The sequence below is a fragment of the Triturus cristatus genome, chromosome 7 (assembly GCF_964204655.1).
Source record: "Triturus cristatus chromosome 7, aTriCri1.1, whole genome shotgun sequence".
Lineage (NCBI taxonomy): Eukaryota > Metazoa > Chordata > Amphibia > Caudata > Salamandridae > Triturus > Triturus cristatus.
The window spans coordinates 1,721,764,913-1,721,789,869 of record NC_140590.1 but is presented as its reverse complement, the minus strand read 5'-3'; the positions used below and the strand labels follow the sequence as shown (position 1 = coordinate 1,721,789,869).

The following is a 24,957-nucleotide window of genomic DNA, read 5'->3' as shown; positions in this document are numbered from 1 at the left end:
TTTCGGAAATGGTGGTCTGTCTGACCAATGTTCCAAAGAGGTGTGGCTCGACTCTGAGGATTTCATCGACAAGGACCTCCAACTCTCGGCTAGTGAACTTTGGATTCTTGTTAGTGGGCATGGTGAGGGGTGTGGGTGTTGATGGTGGGGGGGGGTGTGTGGATGGTTGTGGGTGTGTGGGTGTGGTTGTGCAGGTGTGTGTGTGAATGTGATGAGGGGGTGTTTGTGAAGGTGGGTGTGTGAAGGTGTGCAAGTGTAAGGTGTAGTAAAGGTTCTAGTATGGTGCTGTAGGTTGTCTGTGGGGTCTGGCAGTAGTGAGTCTGTTGCAAAGGCTCATGGGTTGTGTGTGTGGGCCCTTTTTATTGGTCCATTGGTGGGTGTGGCTGTGTTTGAACTTTGGGTGGGTGTGTTATAAGGAGTGGTTGTGTTTTGGGCCTCTGTTTGGGATTTTGGCAGTTGCAGGTCAGTGAATGTGTTGTTTTTGTGCTTGTTGGACATGTTTTGTGGCTTTGTGCCATTCGAATGGTGTATTCTTGTGTTGTTTTGCTTTGTCCTGGTTGTGTACGTGCGTTTTTAGCGTGTGTATGGTGTGTACTTCGGGAATTTTGTTGTACAGTGCTGTCCTTGTGTCTGGCTTGGTACGACTCGTACATGCGCGATGTTGTGTGAAGGTGCTGGTGTTGGGGCCTGGGGTGCGCTCCGTACTTAGAATGTTGGGGTGGGGGTACGCTCCATGCATACGCGGGTGGGGGTACGTGTCGTACATACACGGTTGGGGTGGGGGTACGGGTCGTACAAACACTGTTGGGGTGGGGTTACGCTGCATACGTACGCGGGTGAGGGTACGGTCCGTACATACACGGTTGGGGTGGGGGTACGCTCCATGCATACGTGGGTGAGGGTACGGGTCGTACATACACGTTGGGATGGGGGTACGGTCCGTACATACACGGTTGGGGTGGGGGTACGCTCCATGCATACGTGGGTGAGGGAACGGGTCGTACATACATGGTTGAGGTGGGGGTACGCTCCATGCATACGCGGGTGAGGGTACGGGTCGTACATACACGGTTGGGGTGGGGGTACGGTCCGTACATACACGGTTGGGGTGGGGGTACGCTCCATACATACGCGGGTGAGGGTACGGGTCGTACATACATGGTTGGGGTGGTGGTACAGTCCGTACATACACGGTTGGGGTACGCTCCATGCATACGTGGGTGAGGGTACGGGTCGTACATACACGGTTGGGGTGGGGGTACGCTCCATACGTACGCGGGTGAGGGTACGGTCCGTACATACACGGTTGGGGTGGGGGTATGCTCCATGCATACGCGGGTGAGGGTACGGGTCGTACATACACGGTTGAGGTGGGGGTACGCTCCATACATACGCGGGTGAGGGTATGGGTCATACATACACGGTTGGGGTGGGGGTACACTCCATGCATACGTGGGTGAGGGTACGGGTCGTACATACACGGTTGGGGTGGGGGTACGCTCCATACGCACGCGGGTGAGGGTACGGTCCATACATACACGGTTGGGGTGGGGGTACGCTCCATGCATACGCGGGTGAGGGTACGGGTCGTACATACATGGTTGGGGTGAGGGTACGGGTCGTACATACACGGTTGGGGTGGGGGTATGCTCCATACGTACGCGGGTGAGGGTACGGGTCGTACATACACGGTTGGGGTGGGGGTACGCTCCATGCATACGTGGGTGAGGGTACGGGTCGTACATACACGGTTGGGGTGGGGGTACGCTCCATACGTACGCGGGTGAGGGTACGGGTCGTACATGCACGGTTGGGGTGGGGGTACGGGTCGTACATACACTGTTGGGGTGGGGGTACGCTCCATACGTACGCGGGTGAGGGTACGTGTCGTACATACACGGGTGTACAGACACGGGTGGGGATTCGACTCGTACATAGGAGGGCTGGGGGGGTGTTGGGCGTGTATGCGGGCACATGTCTCCATGGTTGCTATGGGAGTTCGGTGCGGACGGTGCTTTTTCCATATGGTTGTAACATCGGTCGCACGGGATGGATCGTGATTCCGCGGTCGGACTTCACTTTTCACATTTGTACGGTAAATCATCCGGGGACGTGTCGGACACTTTTTCCGACCCGAGGACGTGTGGGGGAATTTTCCCAATGCGATTCGTATGGACTTTTTACCATGCGAATCGTGATTGGCAGTTTGTACGGCACTTGTACGATTCGTACGGTAAAAAGACCGGATACGAGTCGTACGGGGAATTTTTTTGTAGGATCGTAATCGGCACCTTTATGTCTGAAATCGTGTATTATGGTATGTGGCCCCAAGTCGACAATATGCAAAAACCCAAAACTTTTATGATGCAGGGAAAAGAGATGGAAAATGTAAAAACTTTTTCGTATTTGGGTAATCTATTTAATACACAGTTGTCATTGGAACCTCTGATGACTTTAAGAGTGCAGCAGACAACTTGGGCCACAAATGCTCTTGTTTGGTTCACAGATAAATTGGGAAGAAACCAGTAAAATAATTATCAATTCTCTATAAAGCAAAATGTCTTACCACCGCAACCAATGGGGAAGGAGTCTGGGGGTATATCAGAAGTAACAAGCTTCAAGTTGTAGCAAATAAGTTTATTAGAAGACTTTTGATGGTACCCAAAAGTGCCTCCATAACATTCTGTCACTCTGAATTAGGTCAGGAGCATTTGAGGACAGCATTGGCCTCGCACCCTTGTTTTTCTGGGCAAAGATCTGGCTCTCAGAGGATTTCGCTTGTTTGAGGGCTATCATCAGGAACTGCCTTGCAGTGTTTAATGCTGTAAAGATACCCTAGTTCTACCATCTGAAATGTATGTTTTTTTAGATTGGATTGCCTAATCTCTTTGAAAATCCTCAAAATATGACCCCCAATGCAAAAGACATTATTAAATCATCTTTTTTGGTATGGATAGAATTTGTCACCAGCAGCCCCAGACATATAATGGAATGTTGAATCCTGTTGAGGTTAGTCCTCTGACCAATCACTTACAATTTTATTTAGATTTTATTATGTACCCACAATATTGATTTTATCTTACAACGTTTCAATAAGGCACATTGCACTTTTTTGTAGCTTCTCCATGTCAAGGAGGTTGGTTGGATAAGCTTATGCCATGTCCTTGTGATAATTTGCCCTAACAAAGCACACTGCACTTTGTATTATTTTGTACACTTTATAGAACCACAAGAACAAAATGTTTGCTCCCACTATTGAGAAAGCAACGTCCCCATACCTATAGAGAAGGTTCAAGTTATCTGTATTCATTGGCCTCTATTCACATCTGTACTGCTGGTGCGAACTTTGTACGGTGTACCCTTGTAATCAGAAAACAGTATGGGTAAAGACCTGTATAGAGGGACATGCATTCAAAGTCCTATCTTAAGTCTGACAAATATTTTTATAAGGGATGAATTGTCATCATATTATGTTAATAAAATGTTTAGACCGCAGCAGCGTATACCCAGGGGTGTCTTGGCGCTAGTCAGAGTACAGAACAGATGTAAAAGAAAAGAAAAGGCCGCTGGTTAAAGAGCCAGGTTTTTATGGACTTTCTGAATGTTAGAAGGGAGGGAGCTGATCTAATGCGAAAAGGGAGGAGATTCCACTGTTTGGTTGCTCCTGCCTGGAAGCTGCTTCCTCCCCATTTGGATTTTTTATACCTAAAGGTGTTTATTTTGAAAGATCCCATTGATCTTAGATTTCTAGTGGGAACGTACCAGGAAATGACCTTCCTCAGAAAAACTGGTCCCGAATTGTGGAGGACCTTGTAAGTAAGGCAAAGACATTTGAATATGATTCTATTTCTTACATTCACCCAATGAAGATCTTTTATGGCAGACATGGCAAATTGATGCCAAGGCAGTCCCAGCAGTAGTCTTGCTGCTGAATTCTGTAGAACTTGAGTTTGTGGATATATTGGAACTGCAGGCAGCTGTATAAGCCCTTGCAATAATCAAACTTGGAAAGTATTAAAGTGGAAATTACTGTCTTCCTGGAACTGATCGGGAGAAAGTTTAATATTTTCTTAAGGAGTCTAATGTGTTAAAGGAGGATGAGATAACTGCATGTATTTGCTTACCTAAATTTAATTTATCATCCATGATAACCCCAAGACTCTGGGCTTTAGTTGTAGGGGAAGGGAGCTTTCCCATTTCTGTCGGCCAGCAGGGTGCAGACCAGAATTTGGGGTTGTTTCCGATCAATATCACCTCAGTCTTTTCTGAGTTCAGCTTCAGGCAGTGCTTGCTCATCCAGATGCTGATTTGGCTCATGTAGTTCTGGATTTGATGACTAGTATTGTTGGAGTTGTTAGAGGCGGACAGCACGATCTGCGTGTCATCTGCGTAGGATGTAAGAGAGATGCCAAACAATTGAATAAGAGAGAGTTCCACTACATAAATATTGAAAAGAGTAGGGCTGAGCGATGATCCCTGCAGAGCTTCACAGGGCAGAGTGAAGGATTTAGACGAGAAAGTATCTAGTTTGACTGCATTTTCTCTATCAGTAAGGAAAGATGTAAGTAATTTAAAGGGCGATTTTTTTATGTAAATGGCTTCAAACGGTGGACCAAGATGAAATGATCCACTGTATCAAAGGCCACCAATAGATCTAAGAAGATCAGTGTGGCCAATCTGCCATCGTCTAAAATTAACTTGAGTTCATCGGTGGCCTTAATGAGGGCTGTCTCAGTACTATGTTCTGATCTGAACCGAAATTGAGTACGGTTGAGTAGGTTATTCTCTTTAATAAAATTATTCAATTGAGTCTTCATGATCTTTTCGATTATTTTGGAGAGAAAGGGGAGTCTAGAGATGGGCTGATAATTAGAAGGGTCCTCCGGGTCGAGTTTAGATTTTTTTAAGAGTGGAAGGATAGACTCCTCTTTCCAAATGATAGGGAAGATACCTGTGGTGAACATGATGTCAAAAATGGCAGTTAATTTAAAGGCTCTGTTCCTATTTATGTATGGATGACGGCGTAGCTAAATGTGTTAATATCTCCCTAACATGGTATTCAATCAGGTTTGATTTTATAATACTTCTATGAGTGTACCTTCATTTTAAATTGCTGTGTATTTGATTATGTGCTTTTATGAATTGCTTGATGAATCGATTAAATCTTCATGATGATGATGAATTGTTGGGAGATATGCACAATGACACATATTTAGGTTTTATTGTTTGAAATGTTATATTCTTAATCACTGGAAGTGCGCATTTTTATCCCACCTATCTCAGTGAGTTGTTTTGAGCTGCCCATACTAGAAAACAACACAGGTAATCCAGGAGATAAAGCAGACCATTTCTAAAGATTCTTTTTTTGAGGTTTTTCTTTCTTTGGCTTTGGCCTTAGTATAGTGGTTGCATTTTGACAATTAATGTATCATGATTGAAACTGTTTTATATACTTACATAGTTATGAGCTGTGATTCATATTTTGTGAGCATTTATGTATTTATAATGTTTTTGCACTGTTTACTTTTATGGTTCATTGAACTGAAATAAAGTTGATAAATAAAGATGGAAAAATGATGTAGAACTCTTCGTACACCTTTCATGAGTTTTGTGACATTTGAAAACTGTCCTTTGGACTATAAAGGGGAGTAGGACATTAGTGATAAAAAAGTGGCATATTATTCAAGTCTAGATAGTACTTGCAATATAAAGACAGGATGGTTATGTTCCACTCTGGAGATAAACAAGGTTAACTGTGCATGAGAGTCTGACAATCATATCAAGCACCAAATGCAATTGCAACAACATCTCGCACTCTGATGAGGTTGAACGTGAAATCATTATTATGGCACGTTTAGTGGGACAGAGTACTATATTTTTATAATGTCACACTCTGGCAATAACCAAGGTTAATCATGCACAATAATTTGACAATATTGTAGATAGAAGGAAATGAAATTGTAACAAATCAACAACAAAAGAGTGAACTAGGTAAGGAGCAAACTAAGAGAAAAGGCGTGGGCAAAAACCAAAATAGTGTTTTAAAAGAACCCTCACTCACCAACCTAGTTGGTGACATGCTTCATCATCGGGTTCCCACCAGAGAGGCCGAATGCCTCTCTGGTGTGCTGCTACGCCTGAATTACAGTGGAGCTGGTTGTGATAGAACGGAAGGTGAAAATTTAAAAGGTAAATGGTTTTAACCAATAACCAATTTAATCCTGGCAAACCAAAAACCGGATAAAAACAAGTGAGTCGGACAAGAGCCAGCCAATTAGGTGGGACAAGGCTCGTCCTAATTACGGATAGGTCAACATGTTTCTGCTTAACATGCCTAGTTGGCTAAGCATTCGTCAGGACCTTAGGGAACACCACGGCGGTATGCACACGCTAAGGTGCACCCTAACCAGTGGTGTTATTATACGGTACAACTTACTCTTATACCGCAAAAAGCCATCCTATAATTCAGGGGCTAGTAACGCTCAGGACAAAGGTATTGTTTGCGTCATGGGTCCGAGAGGGGGGTAGTGAGCTATAGTATTTCCATGCTCGCACACTCCCGTGGAATACCTGGCTTCGTCCTGCTCGGCCCGGATATTGTAACAACATCTCACACTCTGATGAGGTTGAACGTGAAATCATTATTAAGGCACTTTTAGTGGGCCAGAGTACTATACTTTTAAAATGTCACTTGATTGCGATAACCCAGGTTCACCATGCACAATAATCTGACTATATTGTTGATAGAAGGAAATGCAATTGTAACAAAGTCATGCACTCTGATGAGATTTAACACAATATTATTTGTGATAAGCTACAGGATAGGCTCACGATACTGTTGAGATATAGTCCAAGATATAACTATAACAACATGTTGCAATATTGTGAGTGTTCACATTATACTATATGTGACAGTAGGTAATGATATTTAAGAATCCTAAAGCAACCATCCTGGTCGTTTGTAGATGCATTGTTTTGGATATAATGATTATACTACACTGTTATTGCTACCAACTGCCCTGTAAGGTAGTTGTTTAGTGGATAATGGCTTTAGTTTGTTCAAATTGTACATTTATTTTGTATATTGAGTTTACTGTTTCACTACATATCCCAGAATGCCTCAAAATGGGCAGGACGGGCAGCTTGTATACATATTGAAATTAACAAAGGACTCATCAACCGTGAGAAAGACAAGCAAGGTTGAAGTGCATTGGTACGATTGCTTGAAATGAAGATTAAGAATTACTGAAAATACAGGTCATGGAGTGCAGCGTCTTTTTCTTTCCATACCCTTTGTAGTAGACAATTTCACTGAGAAAAACAAGCAAGTAATGGCAAAGCCAATAGATCTGCACTTACCCCAAATACCAAATCCTATAAAACCAAAAACCCCAATGATATGTAGTACTGCGCTGATCCATAGCACAGGTCTATGCCAACGGGGACACAGCTGTTGATCTGTGAAATTCAAAGTTTGACATAAAAACACATGAGAATTTGAAACAAATGTACAAATGCATCTCAACAATTTTGCATGTTTTTGCTGACGCACTCCCTCAAACGAGTTGCAGCCAGCTCAAGTGTTCACTTTTTTGTTCTATCGGATAAATTTCCAGACATGCAAGGTTTTTTAGAGATAGCCCACAGGAAATATTCAATTGAATCAATAATGGGTGCCTATAATGACCACTGCCCTGAAATAGTCTGCAAATTTACAACAAAGATTTGATTCAAGAGCCATAATATATTATAGAACTCGTGGGCAAGGATTTGTTGGAGCGTCAGGCAAAAGAACCAGTGGTTAATTTGAGCCGGTGATGTCCGGTGCTCAGCACTGGCACTTAATTTTCAACAATGGCACTTGTGACAGCCTGCCACACAGTGGCACTGTCTGGCTAATTGAGAGATGACCACAACAACAGTCAATTATTAATTCAATTTACATTCAGAATGAATATTACCTGACGCCAAAGCCATTGTTATTGTGATTGTGATTGTGATTCAAATTTGTAGAGCGCATTATCACCATCAGGTCTCTAAGCGCCGTGTTATAGCTTTGGAGGCCGGGAATAGTACGAATTGTCACCCTTGTAGGAGTGTGATGGTTAGCAGTTGTGTTGTTACTATCATTGGCAGCATGGCAGGGACAATGTGTGGTGCAAGATTCAATGGCCTCCTGTTAAGAGCCCTGACACTAATTGTTTCACAAATCAAGCATGGAAAATCACATTATATTTTCTGGATGGTATCCCTTTCCTGAAAAACAATTACCTTCGTTGCCTCCTTGCAGCTTTTTTTGGTCTCTTGTGGTGGCATTTGTTTGGTATCTGACTGAGATTTATAGGGAAGTGGGTGTGCTGAGTTTTGCAAGTATCCATAATAGCTGGTGCATTTTAGCCTGGTGTATGTCAATACAAGTACACAATAGTATGAAGAAAAGGTAATTTTACCAAAATATAATTAATTAAAAGATACATAATGAAAAATTTAATAACTAAACAACATTATTTTATTGTACTTTGAAATCAGAAACTGTGTATAATCTGCAATTCATTAAATGTTAACAATTGGAAACAGCAGCATAGCCCAAATGTCAAAATTTACCGCTTTTCACTGCAATTACTAAAATGCATGTTTCTCTGTGATGCTTTTCTTATGAAATAGTTTTTCTATGAAAAACATACAAATTTCTTTCTTTTCTCTCTCTCTCTCATATCTATATCTACATATATCACCTACTGGTGAACCTAGTTTCCATAGGAAAAGTGGTTTTTTTGTTTGCCAATAACTTTGGGCCGCTTGATGAATCCTCGCAAAAGTTTCCAAACTAATATGCCAATCACTTCAGCTGCTGTCTTGAAAATTTCGGGGTGATCTGTCAAGCGGGGGCTGAGAAAAAGGGGGGTCCCAAAATGCTGTTTCTCAATGTTAATTTCCAGAGGGAACTTTAGACACAGGTACAGCCCGAATGGCTGAACGGAATCACACCAAATTTGGCAGAAATGTAGCTGTTGGTCCAGAAAGCACTCTTTTTGTTAAATGCTGTAAATCTGTTCAGTAGTTGCTGAGAAATTTAAAGAAATGTCCAAGAGTATCTCTAGGGATGCTGTGCAACCCCCAACCCCTCCCGATCTCGTGCTGGTATCTGTTTGGCTGCCAACACTCCAAACCACGAAGTATTGGCAGCCATCTTGTGACTCCCTCTTAGGGGGTGTACAGGTCCTGAGGGGGTGTTTAAATATGTGGAAAGGTCGCAGGGGCCCCCTCTTAGAATACCTAAAGCCCCGGGGACCGCCACCTCCCCGGGGCATTTTTTAATGCTTATGCAGGGGTTGCCCTAGTGGCAACTCCCCCAACCTGGGGACCGCCACCTCCTCAGGGCATTTTAACTGTTTTATAAAGATGCGGGGAGGTTGTGCAACCCTGCTGCAGCCCCAGGAACTATCACCGCTCTGGGCCTACTCACAAAAGTAATGCGGGTGGAGACGTGGCCCCACCCACAGCCCCACGGACTGCCCCTTTCCAGGGGCACATACATATAAAAAGAAGCGGGTTAGGCTGTATGGCCTCTCCCACTGCCCCGGAGACTGCCACCTCCCTGGGGCTAAAATAAATATTGATGTGTGGATGGCTTCATCCCCCCACGCAGAACCCAGGGACCGCCAACTCCCAGGGGCATAAAATACATTAATGAAGGGGGTCTGTTGCAGACCCTTTGCCTCGAGGACAACCACATCCCCGAGGCAAAGTTAAATATGGGAGGGGGCCACACGACCCTTCCTTCTGGAGCCCTATATGGCCCTGGGGACCGGCATTCTCCCAGGACCAGCTCCAGCAATGTTCCTGGGTGCCCAACCCAGGGACATTACAGTTTGCTGTGGCATGGCAGGAGCAGTGCCATAGCAAACAGTGCTCTGATTTGACCAAGCTAGAGCATTTTGCTCTCGCTAGCTCAATTGGAGCACTTTGCTTTTACACACATGGAGCTGCATGTCAGCAGCTCCCTGTGTGTAAAAGCAATTTTGGCTCCCACAGGAAGCGGGAAGTCAGCAGGGACTGCGGGGCCTTCAGGCCCCCTCCGCAGTCCCCAATGATGTGGCATGACCCCGGGATATTGGGTCCCCGTGGCCAAGAATGGCCTGGGAGGGGGGCTGCTCTGACCCCCTCCAGTGAAAGGAAATATTGAAAAAAAAGGAAAGGCTTGGCCCGGGGGGATGGGGTCCCCACTCTGCAAACACACCTTGTGGTGCACTACATGTTGGGGTATAAAGTCCACTTTACTCCTGAGGGACTTTGGGGGCCAAGAAGCCCTCTTGGTACCTCTTGTAAGTCCTACGCTGTGGGATTCCAAAGAACTGGTCAGAGGCCCACCCCCTCCCCCCTTTCTCCACCACACTGCAAATGCAACTGCTAGTTAAAAAACCTTAGAAATTCACTGAAAGAACTAAAGGTTACAGGGATGTTATAGTTAGGAATTAGCATTCAAAAAAACATTGAAATTCACAGAAAAAAACAAAGGTTACAGAGACTTGTACGAAACCAGTGAAATTCAGCCGTTATAGTGAGCTAACTTTCAATTGCGCCCCAGCAATGCACTGCTTATGACCTCACATAATATCTCACTCATGACATTCACGATGAATTTGTGATTAATTGCGAATGCACATACCAACCGGAATGTTGTGATTGGCTGACCGCAACCTGAGCAGAGCATTTTACTTCATCGGAACAGTCCCTGGGGCAGAAATCAAATGGCAGAAAGTGGCATAAGGGGCCAGTTTTGATGTGCCCTGGCCCATTCAGAGGGATACAGGGGTGTTTTGAGTAACCCGTTATAACTAGAATATGTGTTAAGTAAGGGGTCTTTTTTGCACCCACAATATTTGCGAATTTGCCACAGCCGTCAGCATGACCCCGCGTAACATAGCAACGACTTTGTGTGAATATTCGTCACAAAACATTTGTGAATATGATTGAAAAAACAATTAAATAAATATGTTTATACACCCACCTTCAGTTTCAGTTAGGCACTCACACACCCACTCAGCCTTCAACTCAGAGATGGACATGCCCACTGACAGACGCTTAGACACTCATGCACCCAATTACAGACCCACTCAGACACTTATACACCCAGTTACAGATCTACTCAGATAAACACTCACTCACAGAGCCACTCTGAGACTCATGTGCCGAGTCAGACTCAATCAGAGACTCAGAAACCCACTCATAGACCCACCCAGACATGGATGCACCAACTCACAGATCCAGCGACACACTCACACACCCACTTACCGACCTACTCATGCACTTATGCACCCAGTCAAAGACTCACTCAGAGACTCACACACAAACTCATAGATCCATTCGGACTCTCATGCACCCACTCGCAGACTCATTGAGAGACTTATATTCATACTCACAGGCCTAATCAGAGACTCTTGCATCCAGTTACAGACCCAGTCAGGCACTGACGCTCCAATGCACAGACATACTCAGACACTCATGCACCCAGTCTCAGACCAATTCAGAGACTTAGGCACCCATATACTGACCCACTCAAAGACTTATGCACCCACTCACAGATCCACTCAGACATTCATGCATCCAGACTCGGGCACACTCAGAGACTGATGCACCCACTTACTGATCCACTCAGACACTAATGTACCCACTGACAGACCCATTGAGGCACTCACACACTCACTTACACAGCCACTGAGACACTCATGCACTCACTCACACATTAACTCTCAAAGGTTACATGTTACATTTAGGAAATAAATTGTAAAAACATTCCAATTTAACTTAAAAAAACCAAAGGTTATAGGGACATTGTACTTAGGAAATAGAATTTAAAAAACCTTAGAAATTCACTGAGAAACAAAGGTTACAGGGATGTTATGGTTAAGCTCACATTACACTTGTACAAAACCAGAGAAATTCAGCGGTTATAGTTACCCCAGCTAACTATAACTTATACCCCCGCAATGCACTGCTTATGACATCGCATATTACATCACTCATGACATGGTCAGTGACATCACTGATGACATCACTGATGATATCACAGATGACATCATCTACAGAACCACTCACACACCCACTCACACCCCATGCAACCTCTCAAATGCCCAGTCACAAACCCACACATACCCCATCACAGACCTATACAAGTACTCACACAACCGCTCACTCCTACATACAGCCACTAATATACCCACTTACTCACTCATAGAGGCACTCACACAACTACTCACTCACCCATACAGCTACTCACACACCCACTTATTGACATATACAGCCTCTCACACACCAACTCACTCACCCATACAGCCTCTCAACACAGCCACTCACTCACCCATACAAGCACTCACGCAATCAATCACACAACCACTTACATACCCATTTCCACATCCATACAAACACTCCCACATCCACTCACTCTCCCTCCAATACAGCCACTCACACACCAACTGACTTAACCAAACACCCAGTCACTCACCCATACAGCCACTTACACACCCAGTCACTCACTCATACAGCCCTTAAGACCCCTACTCACCCGTACATTAACATTAGGGCTCCCGGTTTTATGGTATTTATTTTTTTGACATTTCCGTCTGTAATTATCCATATTTATTTTTTGTCTACTTTATTTGTATTTATCTATATTTATTATGGATTTTGTGAAAAAATAAAGCCAAAACTGGAATATTTCCTCATTTATTTAACCAATAAATTTGCAGTCATGCTTGAATGCCTGCCAGGTTTCAGTGATATGAACACCCGCAGAAGATAAATTGATGCACTTATACGAAAATATGCACATTTCAGAATCAGCCTTGTGCATTTCTACTGCTGTTTAAGCCTCTTTACTAAAATTCCTTTTTTTTAACCCCCTTACCTATCAATCCACACAGTTATTGGCCTGGCAGTCAAGCAAAGTGTATTTATAATCACTCAAAAAGCACCCGATTTCCGTTTTTATCCACATATAAAAATAAATACAGACAAGAAAATAATTAGATTTCTGTCTGTATTTATCTGTAAAAATCAGTAAAAACGGAAAACAGGGAGCCTTAATTAACATATATACCCATTAATCCACCCATACACCCACTCATACAGCCACTCACTCACCCATACAGCCACTCACACAGCCTTTCACTCACCCACACAGCTTCACACATACCTACCTATACACCCATATAGCCACTCAGACACCCAAACAGTCAAACAAAGTGATGTTATAGTTAAGGGTGGTAATGAAATCTCACTTTACATCTTTACATTAAAAAAAACCTTAAAAATTCACTGAGAAAACAACGGTTAAAGTGGGGTTATATTTAGGTGAAAATGTGAGTTAAAATACAATATTAAACTAAAAAAACACTGAAATGTACCAGTTATATCTTACTGAGGTAACTATAACTTGAGCCCCTGCCTTGCACTAATTACGACCTCACATATTTCATCTCTCATAAGATGTTCTTATGACCTCACATATTTCATCATTCATGATATGTGTTCAGTATTCAACTAATGTTTTCTATTTGCCTAAAATACTCTGTGTTAATGGAAATGAAACTCATAAGTTATGAGGGCACCCCAAGTTACACCGATAATGTATCAAAACTGTATGGCTATGTTTGTCAATCTGAACACATCGAATATGATATTTAATATACACCCTGTACAGGTCATTATTCAAAGTTTCTAAGCAATAGAATGACAAATCACACAAACATAATGCCTAATTATATTTTAAATGTTGGCGGTATAGCTTAAATTGGAGATAGCGTTCCATGAGTTTGTGAACGATAGGCAACCTGATTGGGTATTCGTGACGGAAACTTGGGCATCCGACTCTTCTGGTCATGACTTAATATTGGCGATACCTGAGGGTTTTACGCTATATAGACAGGACAGATCAGGACGTAGAGGGGGAGGGTTGGCAATTCTTTGTAATGCTTCATTTTTCTGTTCTATAAAAACCCTGTCTGAGCCCTCGGACTCCTTTGAGGCTCTGTATTTCCGCATTTCGTGTTCTTCCACAGTCTCTTTTACTGGCATTCTTGTTTATAGACCGCCTGGTCCTAGAGCCAGCTTTTGCTCCGAGTTATTTCGAATTCTGGAGCCCTATTTTGGCAAATCACATATTACCATTCTTGGGGACCTAAATTTCCATTTGGACGATCTGGGATCCAAGGACACCTCTCAGTTGATGGACTCGCTGGAAGCCTGTGAGTTCATTCAGCTGGTAAAAAGTTCAACCCATCGGGCTGGTCATATATTGGATGGGGTTTTTACCAACGATTCTAGACTCTCTGTTGGTTCCCCCATGCCTTTGGCCTGGTCGGACCATTTGGCAGTACCCCTAGAATTTGCATCTTCTGCTGAAGAGCCCCGTAATTTTGCCACCAGTAATAGAGGTCTGAAAAGAAGATATAGGAATATCACTAATCAAGCCCTGCTCCTTTTTTAAGAGGCTTTGAGACTTCGTCTTCGCGAGATGCGGATGAGGCGGCTCAAGAATTTGCCAATTCTATTACCATAGCGGTTGATGCGCTAGCCCCCGCCTCTTTGCGGTATGTGGCTCGGCGGAAACCCTCAGCGCCTTGGTTCACGGAGCCTTTAAGACTCTTAAGACGAACTTGTAGAACTAAGGAGAGAAAATGGCGTAAGTCGTGGGATCCCTCTGATAGAGAGGATCATAAACTGACGCTACGAGAGTATAAAGCTAGAGTGATCAAAGAGAAGCAGGAGTTTTTCTCGAACCTGACGACCTCTCTTTCCTCGTCCAAAGAGCTGTTTAAGATCGTGGACTCTCTATGCTCCCTTCAGGTACCCGATCCAGTTGTGGGCTCACAGGAGCTATGTAATAACATCTCCGAGTTCTTTTATAAGAAAATCTCGGACATTCACCTTGCCTTAGAAACTCAGAGGAATACGTTAGATGATCTCTCCCTTCTCGATATTAAGGTCTCAGAATCATGGATGAGAAATCCAAATAAGACTCTCACCCACTTTCCGCTGCTCTCCCTGGAGGGGCTTAATCTCCTGTTAGACAGGACTAAGTCTGCCTCTCCTGTGGATCCCTGTCCCCTGAAAGTTCTAAAGGACTGCAGGGATATCCTCTTGCCTCCGTTGCTGGAAGTTATGAATGGGGCCGTGGCCCAGGGTATTTTCCCCTCGGCCTGGAAAAAGGCCATAGTGAAGCCTCTTCTTAAAAAATCTTCCCTCGATCCTGGAGTGTTGAAGAATTTTAGACCTATATCCCTGTTACCTGCTCCCGCAAAGATGCTTGAAGCCCACCTAAACCTCCACCTATCCACTTTTCTTGATTCCTCTGAGTTCCTGGATAGTTCTCAGCATGGATTCAGGAAATCTCATAGCACAGAATCTGCCCTGACTATGGTGGTCAACAACATCCGTCGTAAGGTTGATCTTGGTCAGACGACTATTTTGGTCCTGTTGGATCTCACTGCAGCGTTCGATACCCTGTCTCCCACTACTTTAACATCTCGGTTAAGGGAGGCAGGGGTGGCAGGACCGGCTTTAAGTCTTCTTGACTCTTTTTTACATCTTAGAGAGCAAAGAGTCATGCTTGGAGAGTTCCTCTCCCCTGCTAAATCTTTGCAATGCGGGGTGCCCCAGGGGTCGGCCTTAAGTCCTACTCTATTCAACATCTATGTGGCCCCCCTTGCTAGATTAGTAAGATCGCAGGGGATGGAGGTAGTGTCCTACGCCGATGACAATCAAATCATGGTGTCCCTAGCCCACTCTGTTAGTGTATCTGCGTCTGGCTTCAGGTCCTGCATGCAGATGGTGGCGGAGTGGATGATTCTAAACTCCCTAAAACTGAATGCCGACAAAACAGAGGTCCTGGTCTTCGGTAAGGACCAGGACATCTGGTCTAGTGAGTGGTGGCCTATATCTTTAGGAACTTGCCCCACTCCTTCCCAATCGGCTAGAAATCTCGGCGTCATTTTTGATACCTCGCTGTCCATGAATCTTCAGGTCAACAGGACGGTGGCCACTTGTTGGGGAGTCATTAAGATTCTTAAAAGAATCCTTCATTATCTGTCCCCTCAGGCACGTAAGCAGACCGTGATTGCCCTGGTAGCTTTGAGAAATTCCAAAATAAGTAAATCTACACCGGTCTATGAGGTTGTAGACCTATAGATATAGCTTTTCACATTCTGTGGCCATTGCACGTGCATAGTTTTAGGACTGAAACATGCGCACCAGAAAGGTTTATACACATATACGTGTTGATTTCATGAGATGTTGCTGTTTTTACTCCAGTAAACAACATTTTCAGCCTTTCCACCCTTTATGGTTTATATCTTCCAACTGACGTGTCTCCCATATTTGGCAAAGTATTAAAGAAAACTACAGAAAGTTGACATAAGCAATGCTTGCAGACGCCCAATAAGCAAACTAAATACAAAACACAAAGGTAGACCACGGTCATTTACACCAAAGCTGCAGAATTCCAAAGCAGTTGTCTTGTTAATCTGCAGGAAGCCATCTTCTTCACAGAGAATGCATTCTATCACATCACAGCCAATGGAGCAAGATCACCGCCGACCAGCTCACCACTTCCCTCAGCCAGAACCCATCTGCCAGCACAACGGACCCCAACGATGCAGACCGCAACTTCACACAGCGGTTGACCGCCTGCGCCGACGACCTCGCACAGCTGAAGAACCCTCCCAACAGACCAAGAAGGCCCCCTGGTTCACCGACGAACTCAAGGACTCCAAGAAGACCTGCCGCACCCTCAAGAAAGCCTGGCTCCTCGACCAGACCGCTGACAACATGACCGCCCTCAAACACGCCACCCGCAAGCACCACCAGCTCATCCGCACCACCAAGAAGAAATCACTGAAGGAACGACTGGACAACAACGCCCACGACAGCAAGGAACTCTTCAACATCGTCAAGGAGTTCTCCAACCCCAGCACCGGCAACAACGACATCACTCCTTCACAGGATCTCTGCGACTCCCTCGCCTCGTACTTCCACCGCAAGATTGCCGACATCCACAACAGCTTCGGCGCACCATCCACGCACCCAACCGTCGAACCAACGCACCCCACCGCCACCCTCCGCACCTGGACCACGGTAACCACCGAAGACACAGCCCGCACGATGAACACCATCCACTCCGGATCTCCAACCGACCCATGCCCCCACCACGTCTTCAACAAGGCCGACTCCACCATCGCACCCCAACTCCGAGACGTCATCAACACCTCCTTCAACACCGCCACCTTCCCGGAGAGCTGGAAGCATGCCGAGCTCAGCGCACTACTGAAGAAACCTACTGCGGACCCCACCGACCTCAAAAACTTCCGCCCCATCTCGCTCCTTCCTTTTCCTGCCAAAGTCATCGAGAAGATCGTCAACAGACAGCTTGCCGCCTTCCTCGAGACGAACAGCTCCCTCGACCCCTCGCAGTCCGGTTTCAGAGCCAACCACAGCACTGAGACCGCCCTCATCGCAGCCACCGACGACATCCGAGCCCTGCTCGACAGCGGAGAAACAGCGGCACTCATCCTCCTGGACCTCTCTGCAGCATTCGACACTGTCTGCCACCACACCCTAATCCAACGCCTCAGCAACACCGGCATCCAAGAGAAGGCACTGGAGTGGATCATCTCGTTCCTCGCCGGAAGAACACAGAGAGTCCGCCTCCCCCCGTTTCGTTCCGAGGCCGCCGAAGTCATCTGCGGCGTCCCGCAAGGATCGTCACTCAGCCCCACCCTCTTCAACGTCTACTTGAGACCCCTTGCTGCCATCGCACGCCAACACAACCTCAACATCATCTCCTACGCCGACGACACCCAGCTGATCCTCTCCCTCACCAGAGACCCCAACACCGCCAGAACCAGCCTACACGAAGGGATGAAAGACGTCGCCGAATGGATGAAGAACAGCCGCCTGAAACTGAACTCAGACAAGACGGAAGTCCTGGTGGCCCCCAGCCCTGGGCACCGCTCCCAAGCCAAGAGACCACGCACGCAACCTGGGCTTCATCCTGGACTCCTCCCTCTCGATGACCAGACAAGTCAACTCCGTCTCCTCATCATGCTTTCACACCCTTCGCATGCTTCGCAAGATCTTCCGATGGATCCTGACCGAAACCAGGAAGACGGTCACCCAGGCCCTCGTCACCAGCCGTCTGGACTACGGTAACACCCTCTACGCCGGGACCACAGCCAAGCTACAGAAAAGACTCCAACGAATCCAGAACGCCTCCGCCCGACTCATCCTGGACATCCCCCGACGCAGCCACATCTCCAGCCACCTGAGGGACCTGCACTGGCTCCCCGTCAACAAGAGGATCACGTTCAGGCTCCTCACCCACGCACACAAGTCTCTCCACGACCTGGGCCCCAAGTACCTCAACAACCGCCTGACCTTCTACACGCCCACCCGCCAGCTACGATCTACTAGCCGTGCCCTCGCCGCCATACCACGCATCCGAAAAGCCACCGCCGGAGGCCGGTCCTTCTCCTACCTGGCGGCCAAGACATGGAACTCCCTGCCCATCCACCTTCGGCTGACCCAGGACCACCTCGCCTTCAGGAGACAACTCAAGACCTGGCTGTTCGAGCAGTAGCGGACCCCCTCCCCCAAGCGCCTTGAGACCCTTCCGGGTGAGTAGCGCGCTATACAAGTATTATGATTGATTGATTATTCTGCAATCCTCATAAAACTCTATTAAAGTAACTGCGTTTGTCTGGTAGTACCGTGACCTATTTATTTTTGTTCATTTGTCCCACTGGCTTTCTTGCAAAGCACAGACGGCGCCTTTAAGTCTGGTACACGCTATACTATAGGAAACCACAATTAAATGCAAACAAATAAAGACTTCAACACATTTTTAGGACACACACTTTCGGCGAAAAGCGCCTCTAGCACATACTTGCTCTTCTAGCCGCTGCCCGTGGAGGGCCGCTGTGTGGCGCACCCCCTGGCATCTTGATATCAGCGTAGACCACCTCTCCTGCCATGGCCAGCTCGAGCTGCAGACACTCCTCCTGCCAAGAGTCAAAGACACGTATGCCCCAGGGGACACCGACGACAGCGCTAGAAGGGCTCAGAGAAGAGGAAGCGCTACGCCCACCTGCGCCACTTACATAGAACATTGTTACTTCCTCAACGAAGCGGGAACTTTGTTTTTTTGTTGCTTTACTCACGGTGTTGCCGCAGCGCTCTCTTACCCGAGGTCAAGGAGGCGCTATAAAAGGCACACAAATCAGACAAGAACAACAGGTTATTTCAACAGACATTCTCCTCACGGAAGGGGAACTGTCTAATGAGAGCACATACGCCTCTGAAGGCAGAATTTTATATTTGTTACTGTTGTTTTTAATATACGTGGTCTAGATGGACGTGAGAGCGCTTTACAGAGATGTCATGACAACAGCACCCGCCATTTTGGTTCCCAACAGAAGATTTCACCAGGCCCACAAGGGGTCAGGGACATCTCGTAGAGAGCTTGTGTTAAGTACATAAACGGGACCTATTATTTTGACTCCTAATATGTACAGTTAGGGAGGGCTATCGAGGGGAGAGAGTATCCATGAACACGTCACGGCCTCAGAGGTGAGGTGGGATTTAAGGTTTAAAAGTCTTGTGTGGAGTCTAAGGTAGTAGTAGACAGCAGGAACAAGGGATGGAGGAGAGCGAGGTAGGAAAGAATGACGGGAAGAGAAAATGAAGATAGAGAAAGAAAGGACAAAGGATAACATCAGTGGGAAAAGAAGAGATTCAAGTGTACAGGACAGAATAGTGTGCTTGGTTGTGATTTAATATCAAGGAATCAAAATGTAATGAGAAGATTTCAAATGTAGGAGCTTCTTTGGTCTGTTTTAAAGAAGAAAAAGAGGGATCTTGTCGGCTGTCCCTGGGAATTTCCCATACTCATAATGGAGATCCCGAGAACCTCCAGCCATGATGATAGTGTGATATGGACTCCCAGACAGAGAGCGCTGGAGAGCCAAAGCTGTCCTCTTCCACCGTGGGCTTCCGGATGGAGAGCGCTGGAGCTCCATAGCTGTGTCCTCCCATCATGGGCTCTCAGAGCTGTCTGCTCCCACAATGGGTTCTCAGAGCTGCCTGCTCCCACCATGGGCCCCCAGCTGGACAGTGCTGGAGCTCCATAGCTGTCTGCTCCCACCCTGGGCCCCCAGATGGAGAGTGCTGGAGTGACACAGCTGTCTGCTCCCTCCATGGGCTCCCAGACGGAGAGCGCTGGAGCTCCATAGCTGTGTCCTCCCACCATGGGCTCTCAGAGCTGTCTGCTCCCACCATGGGCCCCCAGATGGAGAGCGCTGGCGCTCCATAGCTGTCTGCTCCCACCATGGGCCCCCAGATGGAGAGTGCTGGAGTGACACAGCTGTCTGCTCCCTCCATGGGCTCCCAGACAGAGAGCGCTGGAGCTCCATAGCTGTGTCCTCCCATCATGGGCTCTCAGAGCTGTCTGCTCCCACAATGGGCTCTCAGAGCTGCCTGCTCCCACCATGGGCCCCCAGATGGACAGTGCTGGAGCTCCATAGCTGTCTGCTCCCACCATGGGCCCCCAGATGGAGAGTGCTGGAGTGACACAGCTGTCTGCTCCCTCCATGGGCTCCCAGACGGAGAGCGCTGGAGCTCCATTGCTGTGTCCTCCCATCATGGGCTCTCAGAGCTGTCTGCGCCACAATGGGCCCGCAGATGGACAGTGCTGGAGCTCCATAGCTGTCTGCTCCCACCATGGGCCCCCAGATGGAGAGTGCTGGAGTGACACAGCTGTCTGCTCCCTCCATGGGCGCACCTTGAGACCAGAGACTTGAAATTTGGGAAACTAGCTTGCTCAACCAAAACCATGAACATTATTGATCCATTTAAAGGCACTCTGCAGGCATTCTCATGTGCTTTTCCATGCACCTGCTTGCATTCTTGGTGAGATTTCAGTCATGTCATATTTTTTTTATACTATAAACTACTGTTACGGCATAGATTGTCATTTTGCGTTCTCTCATAGAGCTTGTCTCCATTACTGTGTAGGGTGTCGTAGCTTACTCCTCTTGTTAGTTTGCTTTGATTTTTGCAATAAATACCTATCACACTCAACTCAAAAGTGAGACAGATGTTTCTTCCACAGAAAGTGGTGTGTGGACCGGGAATCACAACATTGACTGGGATCAGCAGCTGGCAACAAGGTAAAGCAGAGATTTCTCTCAAGGGGGACTTGGAGGACAGCTCATTTCACAGCCGGCTGAGCAGGTACGGCTGCCATATGCAATTCAATTTGAATATGAGGTTCTGAATTGTATTTATTGATTCTGCATTAGATAATTTGTTGCCTTACAAGCTAAGAAAACTCATCGGGTATGAGATGATGGAAATACTGTTTTTAGGTAGGTAGAGCAGAGTCCAGGATATTAGGAGACAAAGGTGTCAGCAATAATCCATAGTGATGGCATGGTTACATTGGGTCCTAGAAAGACCCTATTAGAAGGATGCTTTTGAAAGTGGTACTCTGTTCATTCACTCCAGATCCTCAGTGACGCCCAGCATGTCATGATCAAAGGTGTTCTGATTGCAAGGAGAAGATTGGACAGATGCTGGTGCACCTTCGATCCTCCCTCCTAGGCTTCAGCTTGTGGGGCAAGCTGTCAGACCCTTTCGCATTTTACTTTGAGATCTTTCGGGCCACCCTCTCCTTCATTAAAGATGAGCTTCCATCTTAGATTGCGGACTACCTAAAGATTTTTCCTTGGAAAGTGTGAAGTGGGAAAAGGGCAATTTAAAAAAACTGAGATTACACTTGGATGGACTCCCGCTCACCTCACGTACACTCATCATGGTTGAAACACGTGCAGATTTAAAGTGAGTTATGTCAAATGCACTGAGGATGATAGGAACAAGTGTTTCCTTGAGGAGTTTACCATCCATATTGAAGGACTTAAATAACCCTGAAATAAAACTAAAAGATTGCAAAAAACCTTCAAAGAATAATGATGGACTTTCTCGTACTGACATAATGAAGCCGTAAAACACCAATAAGAGTCTGAATTAAAGACACCCAAGAGACATTGCGATGAGATTAGCCTAATGATGGAAAGGATGAGGGGTTGCTCTCCTACTGCACCGCCTGCTCTTTACTTATTTGTCTTCATTCATGATTAGACTCAGGAAGAGAGAGTGGAGGATTGCCTGGATATACAAAGATTTTGTAATGCAGCCATTAGAGTCGCAAGAGAATGCAAATGATGATGCAGCGCCAGCTGATAGGCAGATGGGGTACTAAGAGGGACAGCGCAGGTAGTGAAGGCATATTATTGAAGTGTGTATAATTTGTGCCATAGTTACCGAGTGGTTGCCCTGTGGACTCCTACCAGCAACTCACTCAGAAGGAGAATTAAAAACTAATTTTAGTAACTTTTTCCCATCGGGTAGAGCGCAGCCACCCGTTGAAAGCCTGTAAATACATATATGCATTAATTGCCCATCATAAACTGGTGTCAATATTTTAATCAAATTTCTCGTACTAGCCAGTCAATATCCTAATGCCTTCATCAGTTCTCAATTAGGTAAATAGGAGCATTAGCTATGCAGCCGAAGCAGAGCCTGCACACTTCAATAACTGTGGTAACGTTGACACAGAATTGTAATTCATATTTGTGTTTGATGTCTCTGGCACAGTCTGTCTTTTTTATGTTGTTTGTCAACCACCACAGATCCTTTTGAAAGTATCAGTGAGGTGGAGATGCGTCCGCGAGCCCTGATGAAATTGCCAAAAACTTGCTCGGCAATGAAACAAGTCGGCCGTTCCAATTAACCATGGTCTAAACATGTTGTTCTTTTTCATCTGAGTGTGGACACTGTGGGAATTAAAGTATGTATAACTAAAAGGGAGCCACAACTCTTTTTAGTTTAGAAAAGTGGTTTATTTTGCACTTTACGAGGTCCTTCACCTTTCCACACACGATTTCAAGATTTGGGCAAAAATGTCACTATCCCCTTTTCTTTTTTTGTCATGAGTTACCAATGATGACAATGTGAGCATATTGGTGAGTACCAACCAGCAGCTCTACAGGTAGTGTTTATGTGAGGTACTTTCAGACTTTTGAAGCCTTTTTCCTTTCTGTAATAGATGTGAGGATGTGAGTGGTGGATTCACAAACTATTAAAAATAATTTCAGAAAAAAAACTTGGGGTTGGGCACGACTGCTGAATAAGCGTAGCTTGATATAGGAGTAGGTCGATTTAAAGAAAACCCGCCCCCTTTCATTTGTAGATATAACATTGAAAGGCTGCAGTGTTCTATGTAACCAGGCCATTTGTGTATGGATCAGTGAGTGGACGGCGACCTGGCCATTATCCCTTTATTGCTCCAATTCTTTGATGAAGTAGTTTTAAATGCCAAGTCAATATGGCAGTAAACTGCATGAGGCCTGAGACAGATTTGAAAGGCTACTTGTGTGGGTGGCACAATCAATGCTGCAGGCCCACTAGTATAATTTAGATTACAGGCCCTGGATATATGGTAAACCACTTTACAAGGTACTTATAAGTAAGCTAAATATGCCAATTGTTTATACACCAATGTTATGATGTTTAGGGGAGAAGCACATTCACTTTAGCAATGGTCAGCAGTGGGAAAGTGCTCAGAGTCCTAAGGCCAACAAAAAGAATCAGTGAAAAGAGGAGGCATCAGGCAAAGAGTTTGGTGGAAGACCACCCTAAGGATGACACGTCTAACAACCAGCTTGTCGTAAAACAATTGCTGCATGTCAATATGCCTAGAAAGGGCCAAGATAGGTTGCTGACCAACATAAATTGGTCTGAACCAAACCCATGGGACAATAAGAAATGTGCCACTGTCAGAGAGGCTGTAGTATATGCAATCACAAACATTCGCTTTACTAAAACTGATTGAACAAACAATAACTGTGATCAAAACTTGGATCAATTGAAGGGTATTTTGACCCATCATTCTGGTATTTTCAACATGAAAAGGCAGTGTGTTGACTTGCAGTCAAAGGTTACCGCCAAAGATGCAAGAACAATTAAGAATGATGTATGTAGATTAGCAAATTAGGAATTTGGCTGAATTGGTTTCTATCGCTAATCACTGTATCTTGACAGGTGATATTGCATGCATACATCTTCAATACATTTTTGTATATGAGAGTAATTAATGTTCTTCACTGCAAGTAAGAAGACTGCTAGAATTGTCTATACTCTCCATTGTTATTTTACGTTCTTATGAATCAGTGGATGTGGGAGCAAAAAGAAAGTGATAGATAGAATATCTAGCTAGGGATCCCGAAGTGGCACACTAAACCTCCATACATTTAAAATCCTGCTTTGTATATGCATAAAGGGAGATTGAGATAAAGCTAGATGGCATGGATATGTGACTGTAAGGCAAGCCGGTGTGTCCCCTAGCACACACATGCTGTTAAGAATTGTAAGGAACTGTGCTGTTGGTTGAGTGAGGTGTGATCCCTTCTCAAGCAGCAGCCACAATACTTGTCGAAGTGAACCACAAATAGTCACTCAATTAACCTGTGCTTAACCTCTGGTAACTTGGCACAATAGCAGTCATGCTTAACTCTGAGACAATGTGTAAAATATTTATACAGTACTCAAACAGTAATAAAGTAAAAACACAACACAGGAAAAATCCCATACAATTTAGAACAATAGAGCAGCATTTAATACATTATTTGATATCAACATGACAAAAATCCAATCAGTAAAACCAGAGATATGCAATATCAAGGTTTTAAGCACAATAACTGTGGCTATCAAGTTGCGGACCATAAACTGGGCCCAGGTATGTCCCACTGAGAATTGTACCTTGTGTCCTTGATGTGGAGCCTTGTGTTGTGCTGCTTGGGTTCCGATGAGGAGCTGCGATGGCTGCTATGCAAAGTCCTGCGTCGA

The 24,957-nt window shown here is 45.5% G+C and overlaps 1 protein-coding gene across 2 annotated transcripts in view; it reads right to left on the bottom strand.

Moving 5' to 3' along the window:
* The window catches only part of LOC146812894 (killer cell lectin-like receptor subfamily B member 1B allele A), a 237,375-nt gene extending 218,295 nt beyond the window's left edge, over positions 1-19,080 (bottom strand). For both annotated transcript variants that reach the window (XM_085614635.1, XM_085614636.1), the window contains exons 1-2: positions 18,941-19,080; positions 7,360-7,458 (exon numbers count right to left, since the gene is read on the bottom strand). In XM_085614635.1, coding sequence (XP_085470761.1) covers positions 7,360-7,458; positions 18,941-19,028 — 187 coding nt within the window. In that variant the 5' untranslated portion in view covers positions 19,029-19,080. The remainder of the gene's footprint in view (positions 1-7,359; positions 7,459-18,940) is intronic.
* Positions 19,081-24,957: the final 5,877 nt, after the last annotated feature.